Below are 21,292 nucleotides of genomic sequence, written 5' to 3' on the forward strand. Positions count from 1 at the left end.
TTGGTTCAGTCCACGGGAGCAAACAAGACACTTCTTCACAGAGTTAAGTATAGGTCAGCACTCAAAGTATAGGTCACCACTCAAGAGCACACAAACAGGTCTTCACAGAGCTAAGTACACGTCACCACTGAGCTAAGTACACGTCACCACTGGGCTAAGTACACGTCACCACTGAGAGAAAGAAAAAGAAAATGAAGGAAATGGAGGAAGTAGTGGAAGAGGCGGTTCTGGTAGTGGAAGTAATAGTTGAAGAAGTGGTAGGTATTGGGAGTAGTGGTGGTGGCAAAAGAGTCGGAGTGAAGTAAGGCAATAGGAATCAAACTTACTTTTCGGCAAGCCATCAGCCTAAACAGTAATCTAGTTCGTACTTCTCTTCCTGCTATTGATGCTTCCGGAGTCTACTTCATTTGCTGATCCTTTTGTTCTCTCCAGTACTTCGGAGAAACTGGCTGCTTTCTTTCTGACAGACGTTAATTAAAGAGCACAAAGATGTGTTAGACTTGTCGATACTAATTATGCTATTTTGTGTCATGTTACAGATCACAGTAATCTTATCAATTTTAACTGGTCCTCTACCGAAACTGTCTACCCTTCTTCTAACCTTCACAGACACCATCTTGTTGACGCATCCCTATAACACAACTTTCCTAATATGAATCTTATTCCTGGCTTTGTCTATGAAAATTCCTTCCTTTCTCATTACATTGTCAAACTTCAGAACACTCGTGACTTAACCTGACCTTTATTTCCTCTCCTTACCTCTTCTTTGCATTTCTTTCCTTCTGTCTAGATGTGTTCTGTCCTTGAGTTGCGGCAATTAGCTCTTCAACAATGCTCCTTTTTATTTGCCATAGAGTTCCTCAGGTACTACTACTACTACTATTACGACTACTACTACTTTGTAGATGAATGGTTCAGAGAACCGACATGTTGATAAATTAGACACATGTGCAACTCTTGGGTATCTTTATTGACGAAACGTTTCGCCACACAGTGGCTTCATTAGTCCATACGTAGGAGAATCTTGAAGAACAGGAGGAGAATGAGGTAATCAGTCCCTCAACCTTGAGTCGATGTGGTCAGTCCATCAATCTTGAGTAGAATACGGCATATGTGCGGAGAAGGAGCTTATAAACCGTTGGCAGGAGAGGTGCAGCAGTCATAGGTGGTGTCACATTTGTTCAATGTGGAAGTAGGTCGTGCCCAAGGGTTAGGCAAGCTAAGAATTCCCAAGTATTAAGATCCCAAGAAGTTGCAGTGTCTTCCACATTGAACAAATGTGACACCACCTACGACTGCTGCACCTCTCCTGCCTACGGTTTACAAGCTCCTTCTCCGCACATATGCCGTATTCTATTCAAGATTGATGGACTGACTACATCGACTCAAGGTTGAGGGACTGATTACCTCATTCTCCTCCTGTTCTTCAAGATTCTCCTTTGTATGGACTAATGAAGCCACTGTGTGGCGAAACGTTTCCTCAATAAAGATACCCAAGAGTTGCACATGTGTCTAATTTATCAACATGTCGGTTCTCTGAACCATTCATCTACAAAGTAGTAGTAGTCGTAATAGTAGTAGTAGTAGTAGCTGAGGAACTCTATGGCAAATAAAAAGGAGCATTGTTGAAGAGCTAATTGCCGCAACTCAAGGACAGAACACATCTAGACAGAAGGAAGGAAATGCAAAGAAGAGGTAAGGAGAGGAAATAAAGGTCAGGTTAAGTCACGAGTGTTCTGAAGTTTGACAATGTAATGAGAAAGGAAGGAATTTTCATAGACAAAGCCAGGAATAAGATTCATATTAGGAAAGTTGTGTTATAGGGATGCGTCAACAAGATGGTGTCTGTGAAGGTTAGAAGAAGGGTAGACAGTTTCGGTAGAGGACCAGTTAAAATTGATAAGATTACTGTGATCTGTAACATGACACAAAATAGCATAATTAGTATCGACAAGTCTAACACATCTTTTGTGCTCTTTAATTAACGTCTGTCAGAAAGAAAGCAGCCAGTTTCTCCGAAGTACTGGAGAGAACAAAAGGATCAGCAAATGAAGTAGACTCCGGAAGCATCAATAGCAGGAAGAGAAGTACGAACTAGATTACTGTTTAGGCTGATGGCTTGCCGAAAAGTAAGTTTGATTCCTAAGGAACAGAGTGAGGTGCTAAGATTTGATAGACTGGAAATATAGGGAAGACAGGAGATTGTACAGGAGTAGAGAGTTTGGGAGAGAAGAAAGTTCGTTTAGTACGTGAGAAAACAGAGTTTATGAAATAGGAAGGGTAACCAAGACGAGAGAACGAATTGTGAGAAGTGGAAATTTTTAGGTAAAGGAGGTGAAGGAGGTCACAAATGCGGAGGGCATGAAGGATGAGAAAACTAAGAACATTTCTCTTGACAGAGGAAACAAGGAAAAGGAGTTAAAATCCACTCAAAGGCGAATGAGATCAAGAAAGTCCTTTAAGTGTGGGGAGATGAAGTGAGCTTTCATTGGCCTTCATCCTAAAAAACTTGAGAACATCATCAAGAGGTTTATCAGTGAAAAGGAAATTAGCGTAAAGATTGAGCATCTTAAAGGTCGGAAGAGGACGAACACGTTCGATGAAGTCTTCAAGAAGGTATTTTTATTTCTCTCTTTCTCCGTGACCTCCTCATTTGTGACCCTCAGTTCCTTGACTCGGAAATTTCTTCTCATCACAGATCCCTATCCCTACCGATTTCATAAACTCTGCCTTCTCGACTCAAGAAATCGTAATGACACGATTGCAAACAAACCATACCCCCGGTCGGGATTGAACCCGCGGTCATAGAGTCTCAAAACTCCAGCCCGTCGCGTTAGCCACTAGACCAGCTAGCCACAATAAGATTCATCCAACTAGGTATATTTCTACACCATAGGAAGGTTAGCACAGGCACCACTGTTCAATCCCGGCCGGGGGTATGGTTTGTTTGCAATCGTGTCATTACGATTTCTTGAGTCATGTTGACGGCAGTGAAGGGACTTGAGCTAGAGTTCGTCACGGCCACGCTAGCTGGAGATTCGTCTGTAAAAGCTTGCATTTGTGGTCACAGAAGTGCCTGTGCTAACCTTCCTATGGTGTAGAAATATACCTAGTTGGATGAATCTTATTGTGGCTAGCTGGTCTAGTGGCTAACGCGACGGGCTGGAGTTTTGAGACTATGACCGCGGGTTCTATCCCGGCCGGGGGTATGGTTTGCTCTGCCTTCTCATATGATAAACGAGCTTCCTTCTCTCCCAGAGTCTGTATTCCTGTGAAATCTGTTCTTCTCCTTACCTATAGTTCCAGCCTCGTCACAGGAATTAATGACATTTCATATATTTCAATTACTTCATGTAGCTCAATCGCCCAATAAAATATGAAGATACAATCTTATAAAATAAGTCTCTTATTACCACTTAAAAACAATATTCATATTTGAGTTGTAATTTCAGAAGAAAAACAGTTTATTAATCTTTTATAAGCAAGACTAAACCATACCCCCGGCCGGGATTGAACCCGCGGTCATAGAGTCTCAAAACTCCAGCCCGTTGCTTTAGCCACTAGACCAGCTAGCCACAATAAGATTCATCCAACTAGGTATATATATTTCTACACCATAGGAAAGTTAGCACAGGCACCTCTGTGACCACAAATGCAAGTTTTTACAGACGAATCTCCAGCTAGCGTGGCCGTGACGAACTCTAGCTCAAGTCCCTTCACTGCCGTCATCATGACTTAAGAAATCGTAATGACACGATTGCAAATAAACCATACCCCCGGCCGGGATTGAACCCGCGGTCATAGAGTCTCAAAACTCCAGCCCGTCGCGTAAGCTAAATGTGTATAAAGTCTTAAGATTTGCCCTATTCTTTAGGGTACACATGATAATAATGTCTGCGATATGTAATATATTTGGAAAATTTTGTCTATTTAAATTATTAAAATGTTGAAAATAAGTCTAGGAATAAAAACGTTGCTACCTGTAACAATTTGATTGTAATAGTGTTTGTTGAATTACCGACAATTTTTTAGATAAAAGGACACATGCACAATTAATGCGACATTTTATTGTGGCAACGTTTCGCTCTCCAGGAGCTTTGTCAAGTCATTATAAACAATACTGGGAGACACAGAGTATATTTATATATATTAGAGTGAAATATATAGGCATAATATAATCGCAGTAGGTACTAGTAGTAGTGGTAGTAATATTAGTGGTACTAGTAGTAGTAGTAGTAGTAGTAGTAATAATAATAGTACTAGAAGTAGTAGTGGTACTGGAATTAGAGTGATAGTGGTAGCTAACTGTTGCTAAGACTTATTGTTTTAAGAAGACCTCTTGCTAATACTTTAGAGATAACGATGCTTCCTTTAACTGAATTACAAATGGCGGAATTCTTGTGTTGTACAACGGTTTTATGCAAGTTATCGTTCCTACGTATGTCAATGTGTTCACTGAGACATGTTTCGAGGTTTCTTGCAGTTTAGCCGACTTATATTCTGTCACAGCCTCTACAGGGAATAATGTAAACCCCTACATTGACTGGTTCAAGTTCTTCAATTTTGTCATAGTCAGGTCTGTTATGGAGGTGCTGCTTGAGATGACAATTCTAGTACTAGCTTACCATACCCCGGCCGGGATTGAACCCGCGGTCATAGAGTCTCGAAACTCCAGCCCGTCGCGTTAGCCACGGGCTGGAGTTTTGAGACTATGACCGCGGGTTTAATCCCGGCCGGGGTATGGTTTGTTTGCAATCGTGTCATTACGATTTCGTGAGTCTAGTACTAGCTTGTTGGAGTACTTTGGAGACGTTAAATGCAACCTGGCTAGCAACCATCAAACCCGCTCATCAAAAGCATTCAGGCGACCTCCTCAACTGCATCAAAAGATCTCTTCATCCGAAACAAGAAACTAAGAACTTTGGACATAACTTCCACCTTCATTAAGGTACCTACTACACATGCTGTTGACGTTCTCGGACTTAATTTCCCACTACCTCACGAAGATTTCGTAGACGTGTGTGAACTCTGCATTAAAATAACTTCCACCAGGATCTAAAGGGAAGGCTCAACGCAGATGAACCGGCTATCCAGTTTAAAATTGAAGGAGAATATAACTAGTTAACTTTCCTCAACGTCCTCATTCACAAAGTAGATAACACTCAAAGGTTTCAAATTTACAGGAAGCTTACTAGCAAAAACGATCTCCCACACTTCTATTCCTGACAAGATTCTAATAACAAAAGAAGAATCATCATCGGAGTTTTCCTAAGAGCACACCAGATATACAGTCAGGAGTGTCTTGATGAAGAATGTACATACACCAAACCTTCACGCAGTTATGTGAGTTATATTTTCTTACATGCTCGGCTTTCTTTAATAATTAAAACATCAATAAACTGCAATGCATTATTGCGTCCAAATTCAACAATAAACTTTATGGATTGAGCTAGACTATTTAATTTAAGTAAAAAATAGTTTATATTTATATTTTTGGGCATTACGTATAGAACATTGCCCACATACGTACCATTTAGCTTACTCGGGAGGAATTCTATTAAACAGTCTTGTTTCCAAACATTTCATTTATAAATTGCTAAGGATTCTTGAGAGAGTATTTCCCTTTGCCATACCAAACCTCTGAGTGTAAAACTCGCTAACAAATACAAAGTTTGCCTCAACAATTTAAAGCTTAATAAGCTCAGTGGTTTGTTGACACAATCAATGGCAAGCTGTAATTACAAAAGTCTTTAGATAGGAAACTTAATAAGTCGTCAACTGGATCTTTTGTAATTATTTAAGTCAATCATGGTCCGTAGTTTGTCAGCTAAATCAATATTATTCTTAACATTAAAGTGAGAAACTTTACCAACAATTTGGACCAATAGTTCTACTCGTCATTTAGATAAGTTTTAATCAACTGGTCATGGAGATAATTTTGGGTCTGGCTGGATTACCTGGTTTATGTGTTTGTATTAATCCATCCATATATGTTATGAGTTTTTTAATTAGTTCATCTTTGCCTTTCAGTAGTCGTTATATTACTTTGTTGAAGTTATTAATAACTTCGCCATTCAAAAGATTATTCATCTTACCTTGGCAAGCCTTTTTTTTTTCCAAGATTACTTACCTGGAGTTACCTGGAGAGAGTTCCGGGGGTCAACGCCCCCGCGGCCCGGTCTGTGACCAGGCCTCCTGGTGGATCAGAGCCTGATCAACCAGGCTGTTGCTGCTGGCTGCACGCAAACCAACGTACGAGCCACAGCCCGGCTGATCAGGAACTGACTTTAGGTGCTTGTCCAGTGCCAGCTTGAAGACTGCCAGGGGTCTGTTGGTAATCCCCCTTATGTGTGCTGGGAGGCAGTTGAACAGTCTCGGGCCCCTGATACTTATTGTATGGTCTCTTAACGTGCTAGTGACACCCCTGCTTTTCATTGGGGGGATGTTGCATCGTCTGCCAAATCTTTTGCTTTCGTAGTGAGTGATTTTCGTGTGCAAGTTCGGTACTAGTCCCTCTAGGATTTTCCAGGTGTATATAATCATGTATCTCTCCCTCCTGCGTTCCAGGGAATACAGGTTTAGGAACCTCAAGCGCTCCCAGTAATTGAGGTGTTTTATCTCCGTTATGCGCGCCGTGAAGGTTCTCTCTACATTTTCTAGGTCGGCAATTACTACTGAGTTTATTTTCACTACTTAAGTGATATGCAAATTTTTAATATGTATAGAATTTTCATGACTTAAAAAATCTCGGAGGACAACTGGGGAATAATTTGTTTTAACATGAAAATATAAATAATTCCCTAACTTATGATTTCATCAGTGGATAAATCATTAGATTTTTCAAAGTTGTAAAAGCTATTTGCACTTTCCACTTTACGAACATTTTTAGAGAAGCGGAAGTTCTTGTCTAATTTTTAAGTTGGAAAGTTAATTAAAAAGTTGCTATTAAAAAAATTAAAACAATATATTTTGGATCTCAATATTTTAAATGTCTCCCTTTCTTCAGAGTAATTTCAATATATTTCAGTAATTTCAATTTATTTCTTGAGGCAAAACTGGCTAATCGAGGCAGATTATAAAAAAATTAAGCCGAAATTTCATCATATGTGATTTATCAATGTTACAGATAACTGGGAAACAAAAGAAATATGATAAGGAAAACTTACCGAGAATATTCTAAAGGGTTTTATGGTATCTATTGATGAGATAAGATCACAGTAAACAGTTGATATCACAATGTGATATCACCTGTTTATTGAGGCAGACAGAACCCACCAATACATGTGAAATATTACTCTCAGCACCATGGATCTACTGTATCCTCCCGTCCATTCTATTTATTCATTTTTTTGTATGTATATATATATATATATATATATATATATATATATATATATATATATATATATATATATATATATATATCAATAACAACACTGTGACTAGTCAATGAGTCGAGCCTATGCTGCTTTGGCCTGCCTCATGGTGGGCGAAAACTCATGACGCCTTAATCCACGGGACCACACAATCCTTAAGAGTAGCGCATCCAGCAGAACTGCATGTTATACTTGCTACCCAAGAGATAGTACTGGATGCCCTACTCTTAGGGATTGTGTTGTCCCGTGGATTAAGGCGTCATAAGTTTTCGCCCATCATGAGTCAGGCCAAAGCAGAAGGGATCGACTCCTAGACTAGTCGCAGTGTTGTTGTTGATCTATACCACTTGTTCACGGGTACAATAGTATATAATACTGCTCGTTGTACTAGTACACCAAACAGGGAGTAGAATGAAATGAACCTAGAGTCATCCACACCACCGTATGTCCTTGGATAGCGAGTACAACATCCAGATATGCTGGATGCGCTACTCTTAAGACAGTGTTACTTGCACCTACAGTGAGCCAGTGTTAGTTGTAATCACATTTAGACAGTGTTACTTGAACTCACAGTGAGCCATAGTTGCACTCTCAGTGAGTCAATGTTACTTGCGCCTACAGTGAGCCAGTGTTACACTCACAGAGAGCCAGTGTTACATACACCCACAGTGAGCCAGTGTTACTTGCACCCACAGTGAGCCAGTGTTACATACACTTACAGTGAGGCAGTGTTACTTGCACCCACAGTGAGCCAGTGTTACTTGCACCCATAATGAGCCAGTGTTACTTGCACTCACAGTGAGCCAGTGTTACTTGCACTCACAGTGAGCCAGTGTTACTTGCACTCACAGTGAGCCAGTGTTACTTGCACTCACAGTGAGCCAGTGTCACTTGCACTCACAGTGAGCCAGTGTCACTTGCACTCACAGTGAGCCAGTGTTACTTGCACTCACAGTGAGCAAGTGTCACTTGCTCTCACAGTGAGCAAGTGTCACTTGCTCTCACAGTGAGCAAGTGTCACTTGCTCTCACAGCGAGCAAGTGTCACTTGCTCTCACAGCGAGCAAGTGTCACTTGCTCTCACAGCGAGCAAGTGTCACTTGCTCTCACAGCGAGCAAGTGTCACTTGCTCTCACAGCGAGAAAGTGTCACTTGCTCTCACAGCGAGCAAGTGTCACTTGCTCTCACAGCGAGCAAGTGTCACTTGCTCTCACAGTGAGCAAGTGTCACTTGCTCTCACAGTGAGCAAGTGTCACTTGCTCTCACAGCGAGCAAGTGTCACTTGCTCTCACAGCGAGCAAGTGTCACTTGCTCTCACAGCGAGCAAGTGTCACTTGCACTCTCAGTGAGCAAGTGTCACTTGCACTCTCAGTGAGCAAGTGTCACTTGCACTCTCAGTGAGCAAGTGTCACTTGCACTCTCAGTGAGCAAGTGTCACTTGCACTCTCAGTGAGCAAGTGTTACTTGCACTCACAGTGAGCAAGTGTCACTTGCACTCACAGTGAGCAAGTGTCACTTGCACTCACAGTGAGCAAGTGTCACTTGCACTCTCAGTGAGCAAGTGTCACTTGCACTCTCAGTGAGCAAGTGTTACTTGCACTCACAGTGAGCAAGTGTCACTTGCACTCACAGTGAGCAAGTGTCACTTGCACTCACAGTGAGCAAGTGTCACTTGCTCTCACAGTGTGCAAGTGTCACTTGCTCTCACAGTGAGCAAGTGTCACTTGCACTCACAGTGAGCAAGTGTCACTTGCTCTCACAGTGAGCAAGTGTTACTTGCACTCACAGTGAGCAAGTGTTACTTGCACTCACAGTGAGCAAGTGTTACTTGCACTCACAGTGAGCAAGTGTCACTTGCACTCACAGTGAGCAAGTGTCACTTGCACTCACAGTGAGCAAGTGTCACTTGCACTCACAGTGAGCAAGTGTCACTTGCACTCACAGTGAGCAAGTGTCACTTGCACTCACAGTGAGCAAGTGTCACTTGCACTCACAGTGAGCAAGTGTCACTTGCACTCACAGTGAGCAAGTGTCACTTGCACTCACAGTGAGCCAGTGTCACTTGCTCTCACAGTCAGCAAGTGTCACTTGCTCTCACAGTCAGCAAGTGTCACTTGCACTCACAGTCAGCAAGTGTCACTTGCTCTCACAGTCAGCAAGTGTCACTTGCACTCACAGTGAGCAAGTGTCACTTGCACTCTCAGTGAGCCAGTGCTACTTGCACACACAATGAGCCAGTGCTGCTTTCACTTTCTGTGAGCCAGTGTTACAGGCACAGTGAGCTAGAGTTTCTGGTAGCCTCAGTGAGCGAGTGTTACTTGTACTCACAATGAGCCAGTGTTAAACTCACAGTGAGATAGTGTTACTTGCACTCACAGTTTTACTTGCACTCAGAATGAGCCAGTGTTAATGGCACCCACAGTGAGCCAGTGCTACCTATCCTCACAGAGTTACATACACTCACAGTGCGCCAGTGTTATTTGCACTCACAATGAGCCAGTGTTACTTGCACTCACAGTTAGCCAGGGTTACTTGTACCCACAGTGAACCAGTGTTACTTGCATTCACAGTGAACCAGTGTTACTTGCACTCACTTTGGGTCAATGTTACTAGCAATCACAATGAGCCAGTGTTACTTGTACCCACAGTGAACCAGTGTTACTTGCGCTCACAGTGAACCAGTGTTACTTGCAGTCTCACACCTCCGGATAGCAAAGTCTACCGTCCGAGGTGTCCGATTTACTTCTCAGTTTCGGCTGATTTTAGTTACATGAAACAAAGAAAATACAACAGTGTTTAAGCAAGTTTTATTTAAATGAAGTTAAATCTAAAATACAACATGAAACAGACTGGTAAAGAATAAATGTGGTATCAGTGAATCCCAATACAACGTACATATGTCATTAAAATAAACTGAGCTCGCTGAATTGGCTTATCTTTTTACCTAGAATAGTCGGTATAATTGATCAAACATTGTCGGAAAGCATTATATATATATATATTATATATATATATATATATATATATATATATATATATATATATATATATATATATATATATATATATATATATATATATATAATGTCGTGCCGAATATGTAAAACTGGTCAATTAGCAAGAACTCATTTAAAATTAAGTCCTTTCTGAAATTTTCTCTTATACGTTTAAAGATATATTTTTTTCATTAATGTTAATGTAAAAATTTTTAATTTTGCACCAAAAGGAACTTAGAAAACTTACCTAACCTTATTATAACAAGAGCAATTTATTTTAGCCTAACCCAACTAAATATATTTTAGATTTGTTTACAATAATTTAATACTAAACAAACACAGTGAAATATATTTTTTTTCGTTAGGTTAAGAATGATTTTGGCGAAATTATTGCATACACAAATTTTCACTTGTCCTATATGGCAAGATGAGCGTTGCTATTTAAGCCAAGATCGCAAGTTCTGCCTATTCGGCACGACATTATATATATATATATATATATATATATATATATATATAATATATAATGTATATTTATTAACACACTGGTCGTTTCCCACCAAAGCAGGGTGGCCCGAAAAAGAAAAACTTTCACCATCATTCACTCCATCACTGTCTTGCCAGAGACATGCCCACACCACAGTTTTAAAACTGCAACATTAACACCCCTCCTTCAGAGTGTAGACACTGTACTTCCCATCTCCAGGACTCAAGTCTGGCCTGCCGGTTTCCCTGAATCACCTCATAAATGTTACCTTGCTTACACTCCAACAGCACATCAAGTCCTAAAATCCATTTGTCTCCATTCGGTGTCTAACACGCTCATGCATGCTTGCTGCAAGTCCAAGCCCCGGCACATAATCTTTGGTCATTTATCTTATTTCTATCGCTAATACTCTTAATATTGCAGACCTTAATTAAAGGAGACACTTGCTGCCCTCTACTGTTTCTCTTTGTACAACAAAGATCACTTGTTTTGCTTTCATTAGTAACTTTAAGATGAAAAATATCCCTTGAACATTTGAGTTATCTTGGTATTTTTTGTCTGCTTTCCTCCTTCATGCTGCCTCCTGCTTCCGCCACACACACATTCATATCTCTGTCTATTATCTGTTTAAAGTCCTAGGTTAGACAATTCAGCAACCGCACCCTCAACAGTTTGCTAACGCTGCTACTCCTGTCCCAGAAAAATGTACTCCTTTCCTTACATACATTTCATGGTTACTATAGAAATTGTCCCCACTGTCAGTGGATGGGAATCCAAGTTCTTTGCTGTACATGTCTAGCCAGCATTTTACACCATCTATTCATTGCCCTCTCCCTTGCTAGGTAAAATGATACATATGATTGGGATCTCTCCCTTAGACGTAATTATATCTAAAACTGTCTTTTACTAAACTATCAGGTCCTTTCTCTTGCCCTTCCCAATATCATTTCCATCAGCACTGACGTAGTTAATGGTCTTGGTCCTATTACTTGACATAATATTATCCAACCTGTTGACTATGCCACCAATACCAGCTCCAAGGAAACACTTTGTCTCACCTTCCTTTCTCTGTTATAGATCCATATCTTTTGCTTATGTCACTGACCTGAAGGATATTCTTACCTTAAGTAGCATAGGAGTTAATGGTGTTGAGTGCAATCATTTTTTCATGAGTAATGAACCTCGTTGCAGACACTGGAACCATAAAGTGCATACTAGTGGCTTTTTTGCGACTGTCAATGTTTGATTACATATTAACTACATTATCTTCGTACAGCATAAAAGAAACAAATATCTGATTTTTGAAGTCTCCCTGACTCACCTGTGAGAGCGTTGGGGGCCAGTGAAAGTGTGGTAGCTGTCGCAGCTGGTGTAACCTCTACTGCTCCATCGACCAGTGGCAGCCGACTGGTGATTCACTCATGTTATATTATGAATTTAATGACTCACGTGAAACAGTCTGGTAATAAACCTTGCATTGTACCTGTTCAGTGGAACCCGGTGTTTGAACCTAATTGGATTCTAGGTTGTGTTCGGACTATGAAAAGTTTGATGTCCGAATCAGTAATTCTCATGCTTTAATTATCAGCCTCACACACACTGAGGATGTTGAACTTACTCTTCCATAGTCTTTAACCAGTGCGTTCGGATTCTAGAAAAATGTTCAAAGACCGGGTCAGTTTTCTGAACAAAATTGTTCGGACTCCGGTTTGTTCGAGGTCCGGTACAATCGTACACTGGGTTCCACTGTAGTTGGATTTATGGGGATCAGCGCCAACGAGGTCTAAAACCCTGTTGATTGCATGATCAGACAAGCTTAGGTACTCGCTGTTAGCAGTCAAAGTATGGATTGCTATATTCTAATCAGTAATTTCCTGAATAAACTTATGGGCAAATTTACAATGCCATTTATATATAAAGCGAAACCGTTATGCTTATTGACATATTTCACAGTTTGCTCACCTAACCACCGCTATGCACTGAGTACTTTCTTATCATCGTCCAGTATATGCCTCCTGCTATCTGTCGTATGGTATAATTTCAGTGTGCAGATTTTAACGAAGTATCTCGAGCATCTTCCATGTGAAAATTATCATTTGTGGCACAAACACATTTGGAGATAATAAAATAACATATACTTTTTTTTTATATTTTTATTTAAAACATAGAGCAAATACAATAATGTATAAGAACATAAGAACATAAGAACGATGGAACACTGCAGAAGGCCTACTGGCCCATGCGAGGCAGGTCCAAGTCTCCTACCGGCTTAAGCCAATGCACCCAACCTAGTCAGGTCAGGTCACATTGACTTAAGGGAGGAACACGGCAACCGACCTGGTAGCACAAGCTATCAGGTCTAACTCACACCCACCCACATCTACTCATGTATTTATCCAACCTATTTTTAAAGCTACACAATGTTCTGGCCTCTATAAGAGTGTAAAAATTAAAAACCATACTAGATATTACAAAAACCTCTAGTACACAATCCCAGTACAGAAAATAAAATCCATATATAATGGCCATATTACAACCATATACATAACCCACAACACATCCTACAAACCCTCCTTTTACAATAATCATTATTGCCAGTGCAGAAACACAGCTGACACTTCTTCCCCCTTAACATATGTAGTCACCGTTCTAAATAACATATATTAATTATCCTAATTAATGGTCATACCCTGACCTCATCAAAACCTTAATGAGTATTTACCAAGAGTTGGTAGTGCATGAACAAGACACAAAAACATAAATTTACAGACTAAAACAGATATGAAACATTACATTCCTATACACATACACCGTAAAAAGTTGAAGAATATACACCACCAATATAATATCAATTATTAATGTTAACAACCATGAAATACAAACTTTCAAAACAACATTGCATGACGTGACGTTCACGCTCAAAATGCAAGATAATACACCACATATTAGCGGTACAATACTAGGCTATGTAAATATTTTAAAGAGCCCAAGACTACGACATGAATAAGTATTATCCAAAAGGTTCATCATGATTTTAGTAACTTAACAACACCAAACTCATTATAACACCTAACACGCCACATACAAACTTACCCAAACGTAACACACATTCCACAAGTCTATACTTTCGCTGTGCCTTCTAGCACGTGCCTAACTAGTATTACATACAAATATATATACAAAAAAATATTAATTTAGAGTACTAATCCTTATCCACACATGTTTACATAATAGGTAATTACTTCAAAACTGATGCAGGAACACGTTACAAGACCAGTACAAGCGGAACATAATACGCTACCAAAGAAAATATACATGTTATATAATTTATAGGTTATATATTAATAAATGTTATATATTTAAACTGCTATTTACACCTTCCCCATCAAGGGAACTAAGCAAAATTAATCTTTCACAACCTCTCATCTAGTCCCACACGAGTACCTCTGTGGAAAATTGCATTTAGCTGAATGTATCATTATATACATAAGAGTTAATGAAAACTTAATTATTATTTATCAGTTAGACATGTAGGAATTTGGGACAACTAGGTCGCAAAAAATGCCCCCCTTCGATACCTACCACTGTCATATCCACAAGTTGCTCTGGACCTATTAATTACAAATGAAAAATACATCACCAGGAATTCTGGTAAATATATAAATTTGTGGACTGTATATTAAAATTAAGAAATGATTATATAAACACATTTACATAACAGAAGGAAAATATCTTAATATCACTCACCAATTTGACTGGAGATTAATGTGTCATGTACAGGACCCCCCCTTTTGCCTACATTTATGAAAAATTTACTGGCCAGAATTTAAACATAAATTAGACAGCTTATCTGAGGTTCCTGGAGTTGTCCTGTCGCCTGATATCTCAAGTTAAGCAGGACTGCATATCCAACAATTTCGTCTCCTATTTGAGAGGTGTCAGCCCAATTTTAACCTCTAGAGCACGAAAAATTCTTCCCATTACACTAACGCTTCTAGACGCAGGCTTTCCGTTTTCTATGACATAAATATTATTAAATACAGTATGGCCATCTATTTACATGTAACTACTGTATTTCTGGAAAATATATACAGTATTTTCCACAACCTCCAATCACACCCAACCACCCATCATTGCACACCCAAGGAGGTGAGCCCGTTGAATACCCCTGAAACCCCCCCTTTTACCAACCTACTCACCCCAGCAGTTAAAACCCCTTATAATGCCAATAAATTCTCTATTGTTAGTCCTCTATAACCCTCAGAAAAAACCTCATCCCACCTCTTCCCAAATATGTCTCTATTCCGACACAAAGTTCGATAAAACGTCGCCGCCAAAGTCCTTCTCAGCGCATCCCCACCCTCCTTCCCACTCATACCCCACAACACTTATATGTAGTCCACGATTACATATGCTAAACCCCTTACCACACCCTCATCCACACCACTCATATCAAGACTCAACGCTCGCAATACCGACACACCTTGACCCCCCACCCTTACCACTACCTTACTCATACATACCCTGATGCACTCCAAACCTTCACAAAAATAGACAACATGATACACAGTCTCTTCCCCACTGCATCTGCCATACCCCCCACCCTCGATGACCCTCCTATCTTGGAGCATCGCTCCCATTGGAAAATCCCATAACCCATAACCTCACGCTTCCTAGGTCATATCCTTAATTTACTAAATCTTTGCCATATTACATCCCATGCATACGTGGGGTAGATCCCTTCAACCGGCGCCACTACATGTTCCTCTAACAATTTACACAAAGTTCCCACCTTTACTTTTCCCAGTTCCCTGGCTAACAACACTAAGGCATGTAACACTTTTTCACATTCCTTCATTTCCGCCCCCCCATATCATTTCCGCAGGTGAGCATTTACCTTATCTAGCTGCCCCCCCCTCCATCCACCTGCACGCATCACTTCCCTCTTTATAAACACACATTTCACGCACTTTCTCAAGTCCAACAAACCCAACCCTCCCCTACATACCGGCAATGTCACTACCTCCCTTCGCAATCAGTTGCACCCTGAACCACACAAAAATTTGAACACCATTCTAAGAATACTCGTGATCGCTATTCCTGTTAACGGCAACACTGCCGATGCAAACCAGACTTTACTGTATAGTAATGCATTGATGGCAATTGCACGTTGCCTAAGGGTTAAATGGTGAGGTCGCAGCATTCCCAAACGTTGCTGCACCTGTTCCACCATCCTATTCGAATTGTTAACCCTGGAAGCACTCAGGTCAGCCTCATATATGACACCGCATATTTTCAGACTCCCTGTCCGCCGCTGCACATCACATCCCCATTCTAATCTCCCTGCCCACTCTCCCAGCCCCATTATCGTTGACTTTTCCAGATTTACCTTCATCCCAGTAGCTCTCCCAAAATTGTGTACAGCTTCCCCCAAAAGTCCTAACTGTGTCTCCTCACTCACCAAAATAGTTGTATCATCAACATAGCCCACCAAACCAGGCCAAGGCTTCTGCTCACCATCCCCCCCCCCGGCCTTAGACGATCCTCCACCATCCTATAAATGGGATCCTGAACACATGCAAACAATAGTTGTGATAATGGACATCCCTGCCGAAGACCCCACTCCATGTTGACTCCCTCCCCCACACACCCATTGATTTGCACCCTTACCTTCGCGCTTGAGTACAATGTATCCACCCACCCCACTATTTCTTCGCCAAACCCCTGTCGTAGGAGAATATTCCTCAAAGCCCTTCTTTCCACCCTGTCATAAGCCCCTTGCCAATCCAACGCCCCTCTTTCCCTTTCCATGTCCTCCAGGAACCCCTTTATGATCCCGTGGCCCTCGCCCATTGACCTACCAGGCAACTCAAACTGAGACTCAAACACGACCCTCCCCACATCACATTTAAGCCGATTCCCAAGAATTTTCGCGAACAATTTATAATCAGCGCAAAGCAACGAAATGGCTCGGTAATCCCGAAGTGTACTCTGCTGTTTACCCTTCGGGACCAACACCACCACCGCCGTTGCCTGCAATTCTCCCATCTTACCTCCTTCTTTCATGGCATTCATTAACCCTACTAGGAAACCCCTAAGCAGACCCTAGTGTTGTACATAAAATTCGCTTGGTGAACCATTGATCCCGGGTGCCTTTCCCTTCCTCATGTCCATAAGGGCTCTCCATATTTCCTCCTCCTCAATGACCCCACCCAGTGCCTCCCGATCACTCCTCCCCAGTTTACACGGCACATACTCACATACCTGCCCAAGAACCTCGCCATCCGCCCCACTACTTTTCCTGTATTCCTCAAACCATCTATCTGCATATGCATTCATCCCTGTGGTTTCCCGTAATACCTGACCCTCTCTAAAACCCCCCACCGAAGAAATGACTTGCAATCCCGGTATTGTAGTCATTCGCTGTCGTACCTTCTGTCCTCGCAGCACACAAGCCAATGGCTTGTCGCCCCAGAGTGCTTCGTCCAACCCCGCCTGTACCCGTACTGCTGTAAAACGTTCTTCTTGCAAATCCTGTATCTTGTCCTTCAACATGTGTATATCCTCCACTGGGTTACACCCCGGCCACCGCCTCCCTCCCCTCGTAACAATCCCGTAATCTAGATTCTAAATAATTTGACAAACCATATCGCAATAGATTAATGCGTTTGCCCTCCCTCACATAAAATTGATGTATTCTTACCTTAGCCACACTATCCCACCATCCTACCACATCCTCCTCAGTCCTTCTGTCTGCACAGAGCTGTTCCCAAAATACTGCAAAACCTTCCACTCCCTCCCTATCCCCCAAAACCATCGTGTTCAGTTTCCAATAACTTCCCTGCCTATGAGCCAAAGCATCTCACCCCACCTCCACTAATACTGCCCTATGATCGGAAGACACCATCTCAATAGTTTTAAAAGACTCTACCAAAACCCTCTAAGATAAATATATCCTGTCCAAACGAGCCGCATATCCCAGCCTTACAAACGTATGTTCCACCTCCCACAGACCTCCCCCTGAAGATCTCTAAGCAGGCCCCCCATGACCGAGGAAAAATATCCCGCTCCTCTGGGTTCCACGTCTGCCCTCTTAATTACACAATTCCAATCCCCACTCGCAATCGCCACAGACGGTAACGTGCATAGGTAGTACACAAGCTCCTCCCACACAAAATCCATCTTTACTTTCACATCACTTTCTGCTGGGGCATACACACACACAAACGCCACTCTCTCTCCCATCCACCATCCTTCCACACGTAATACTCTCCCCCTCCCCCCCTCTTTCCTGTGCAATACAAACGGGCTCGCCTCCCTGATCAACACACCCACTCCTCCTTTTAAACGCTCAGATGGCAACACATAAGCCTGATACCCAGGCACCACTAATTCACGACCAAGCTTAAAATTGTGCTCCTGCACAAAAGCTACGTCAACCTTGTACCTATTCAAAAACATCCTGAAGCACTCACGTTTAACACCATCACACAGACCATTAATATTTATTGTTACACACCTGAGGCCGGTTTAAGGTTTCCCTCCCCGCCTCATGTCAAGACTCTTCCCTTTCAGAGCAGTCCCCTGGGCTTTGCCTTTGCCACATACTCCACCCTCCTTCCCAAACATCCTTTCCCCTTCTGTTGTGGCCCTCTCGTAGAGTCACTCTGGGTACCATAACCCCATGTCTTTTTCCCTGGCCTTTGTGCCGGCGTCAGAGCATCGTCCGAATTTGACGCTGCTGCCCTTTTCCTTGTAGTTCCTTCAGTTTCCATATCAGAGTCCTGGGAGCCAGCACAATGGACTTCCACCTCTACCACCCTTAATCCGCCTCCATGTCCTTCCATGGCACTCGCGCTGTCTATCACAGGTGCCACCTGGTCCTCCCTGGTAGTCGTAGCCGACTACGACAACTACTACTACTACAACTATCCCATCTCTTTGGGAAGGACCTACTTCCACTGGGGAATCCCGCCTACCTGTGACTATACCCTCCTCTGCTACCTGTGACTATACCCTCCTCTGCAATGGTTATAAATAACACCTGACGTTACTATATAAGAAACATTTGTCTGGACGAACCTTACCTCCTTGCTCCTGCTTCAGAATCTCCACGACTATGGTGCTCTTCGCACCTACTCCTAGGTTGAGGGACTAATTACCTCATCTTCTGTATATAGTCCTGCTGTCTTCAGGCTATGTCCTAGAATTTGTATTGATAAAGCCACTGGATGGCGAAACGTCTACAATAAAGATACCCAGACGTTGCACATGTGTCTTAATTTCATCTTGTCGGTATTATATACCATTCTTGCACAACATAATCTATTATTTCAGGAATATCGCTTGTATTTTCCTAGGTGAAAACTGAGAGGAAGTAGGTATTGAGAATTTCACAGACATCCTTATCACTGTCAGTGATCTGATCAGAGTTTTTTTTAAGTTGGCCAATCTTGTCCCTAATCTTACTTCTGTATAATTGAAAAAAACATTTTGGGTTAGTCTTTGAATCCCTTGCGACCTTGGCCTCATAATCCCTTTTTGCTTTTCTTATTCCTTTCTTTATTTCTCTTTTTAATTGAATATATTGATTTCTTAACTGCCCATCCCCTCTTTTGATGCGCCTATATATGCCTCTCTTTTGACCAATGAGATGTTTTAATCTATTGTTCATCCATTTGGGATCATTTTTGTTAGACATAATTTCCCTACTCGGAACAAAAGTTGTCTGGGCAGCTAGAACTATAGTATCACAGTAATATCACACTGGTTGTGCCACCCCTGCCACAGGGGTGGCACAAAACATCCAGGCCATGGGAAAACCTGGGTAGCCACAGCCACTCAAGAGGGAGAGGTTTTTTAGTACCAGGAAGGAAAAAAAACTGGCAGGAAATGGCAGAAATCGTACACCAAATCCAGTCATTCCTGGAGTGGAACCACAGTCGATGGCCTCCACTCCATACCAACAGATACAGATACTAATGCCGGAAAAAAAAATCCCCCCTTCCCAGTACCAACAATACCACCAGTCCGATGACATTCTTCTTTGCAAATATACAGGGTCTAAAGCCAGCAACAAACAACAAAATACCTTTCATCCGCGGACTGCTTGCAGAGGCAAAGGCAATGTTCGCGGCTTTCACTGAGACCCACATAAAGGATCACTTGGACAATGATATATGGATCCCAGGTTACAACCTATACAGATGTGACAGAGTGAACAGGCAAAAGGGGGGGGGGTTGGCCTGTACATTGCAGAGTCACTTGTTTGCACAGAACTGTTTAATGCCTCAAATGATGTAGTGGAAGTTTTAGCAGTAAAGTTCGCAAACCAAAACCTAGTCATTGTGGTAGTCTACAAGCCTCCGGATGCAACATCCCAGCAATTCCAGGAACAGCTGTTAAAAATTGACCACTGTCTGGAAAATCTTCCAGCTCCTGCACCCAACATCTTGCTCCTGGGGGATTTCAACTTAAGGCACCTAAAATGGAGGAATATAGCAAATAATATTGTTGCAGTAATAACACCAGGAGGCAGCTCTGATGAAAACTCACACTCACACGAGCTTTTAAATCTCTGCACAAAATTCAATTTAAACCAGCAAATAATAGAGCCTACTAGACTGGAGAATACACTAGACCTCATCTTCACTAACAATGATGATCTGATAAGAAATGTCACAATATCAAAAACAATATACTCAGATCACAACATAATTGAGGTTCAGACATGTATGCGCGGAGCCCCAGACCGACATAATGAGACTAGTCACGAGGGAGCATTCACCAAATTCAACTTCAATAACAAAAACATAAAGTGGGACCAAGTAAACCAAGTCCTAACCGATGTAAGCTGGGAAGATATACTAAGCAACACAGACCCAAACTTATGCCTAGAACAGATTAACTTGGTGGCACTCGATGTATGCACAAGGCTTATTGCTCTAAGAAAAAGGAGGAGTAGATGTAAAATAGAAAGGGACAGGCGCTCCCTTTACAGGCGACGGAAAAGAATAACAGAGCGGCTAAAAGAGGTCAATATATCTGAAATGCGTAGGAAGACACTGGTCAGAGAAATAGCAAGCATCGAACTTAAGCTAAAGGAATCTTATAGGAGTCAGGAATCGCGGGAAGAACTAAAAGCCATAAATGAAATCGAAAGAAACCCAAAGTATTTCTTCTCCTAAGCCAAATCAAAGTCGAGAACAACGTCCAGTATTGGGCCCCTACTTAAACAAGATGGGTCCTACACAGATGACAGCAAGGAAATGAGTGAGCTATTCAAGTCCCAGTATGACTGAGTTTTTAGCAAGCCGCTAACTAGACTGAGAGTCGAAGATCAAAATGAATTTTTTATGAGAGAGCCACAAAATTTGGTTAACACAAGCCTATCCGATGTTATCCTGACGCCAAATGACTTCGAACAGGCGATAA

At 41.7% G+C, this 21,292-nt stretch overlaps 1 protein-coding gene across 1 annotated transcript in view; it reads right to left on the reverse strand.

Annotated features, from left to right (window-relative positions):
• LOC128701670 (uncharacterized) overlaps positions 1-21,292 on the reverse strand; it is a 50,734-nt gene that overhangs the window by 17,357 nt on the left and 12,085 nt on the right. The window contains exon 3 of the mRNA XM_070080536.1: positions 12,180-12,265. Coding sequence (XP_069936637.1) covers positions 12,180-12,265 — 86 coding nt within the window. The remainder of the gene's footprint in view (positions 1-12,179; positions 12,266-21,292) is intronic.

This window comes from Cherax quadricarinatus, unplaced genomic scaffold (assembly GCF_038502225.1).
Source record: "Cherax quadricarinatus isolate ZL_2023a unplaced genomic scaffold, ASM3850222v1 Contig571, whole genome shotgun sequence".
NCBI classification, from domain to species: domain Eukaryota; kingdom Metazoa; phylum Arthropoda; class Malacostraca; order Decapoda; family Parastacidae; genus Cherax; species Cherax quadricarinatus.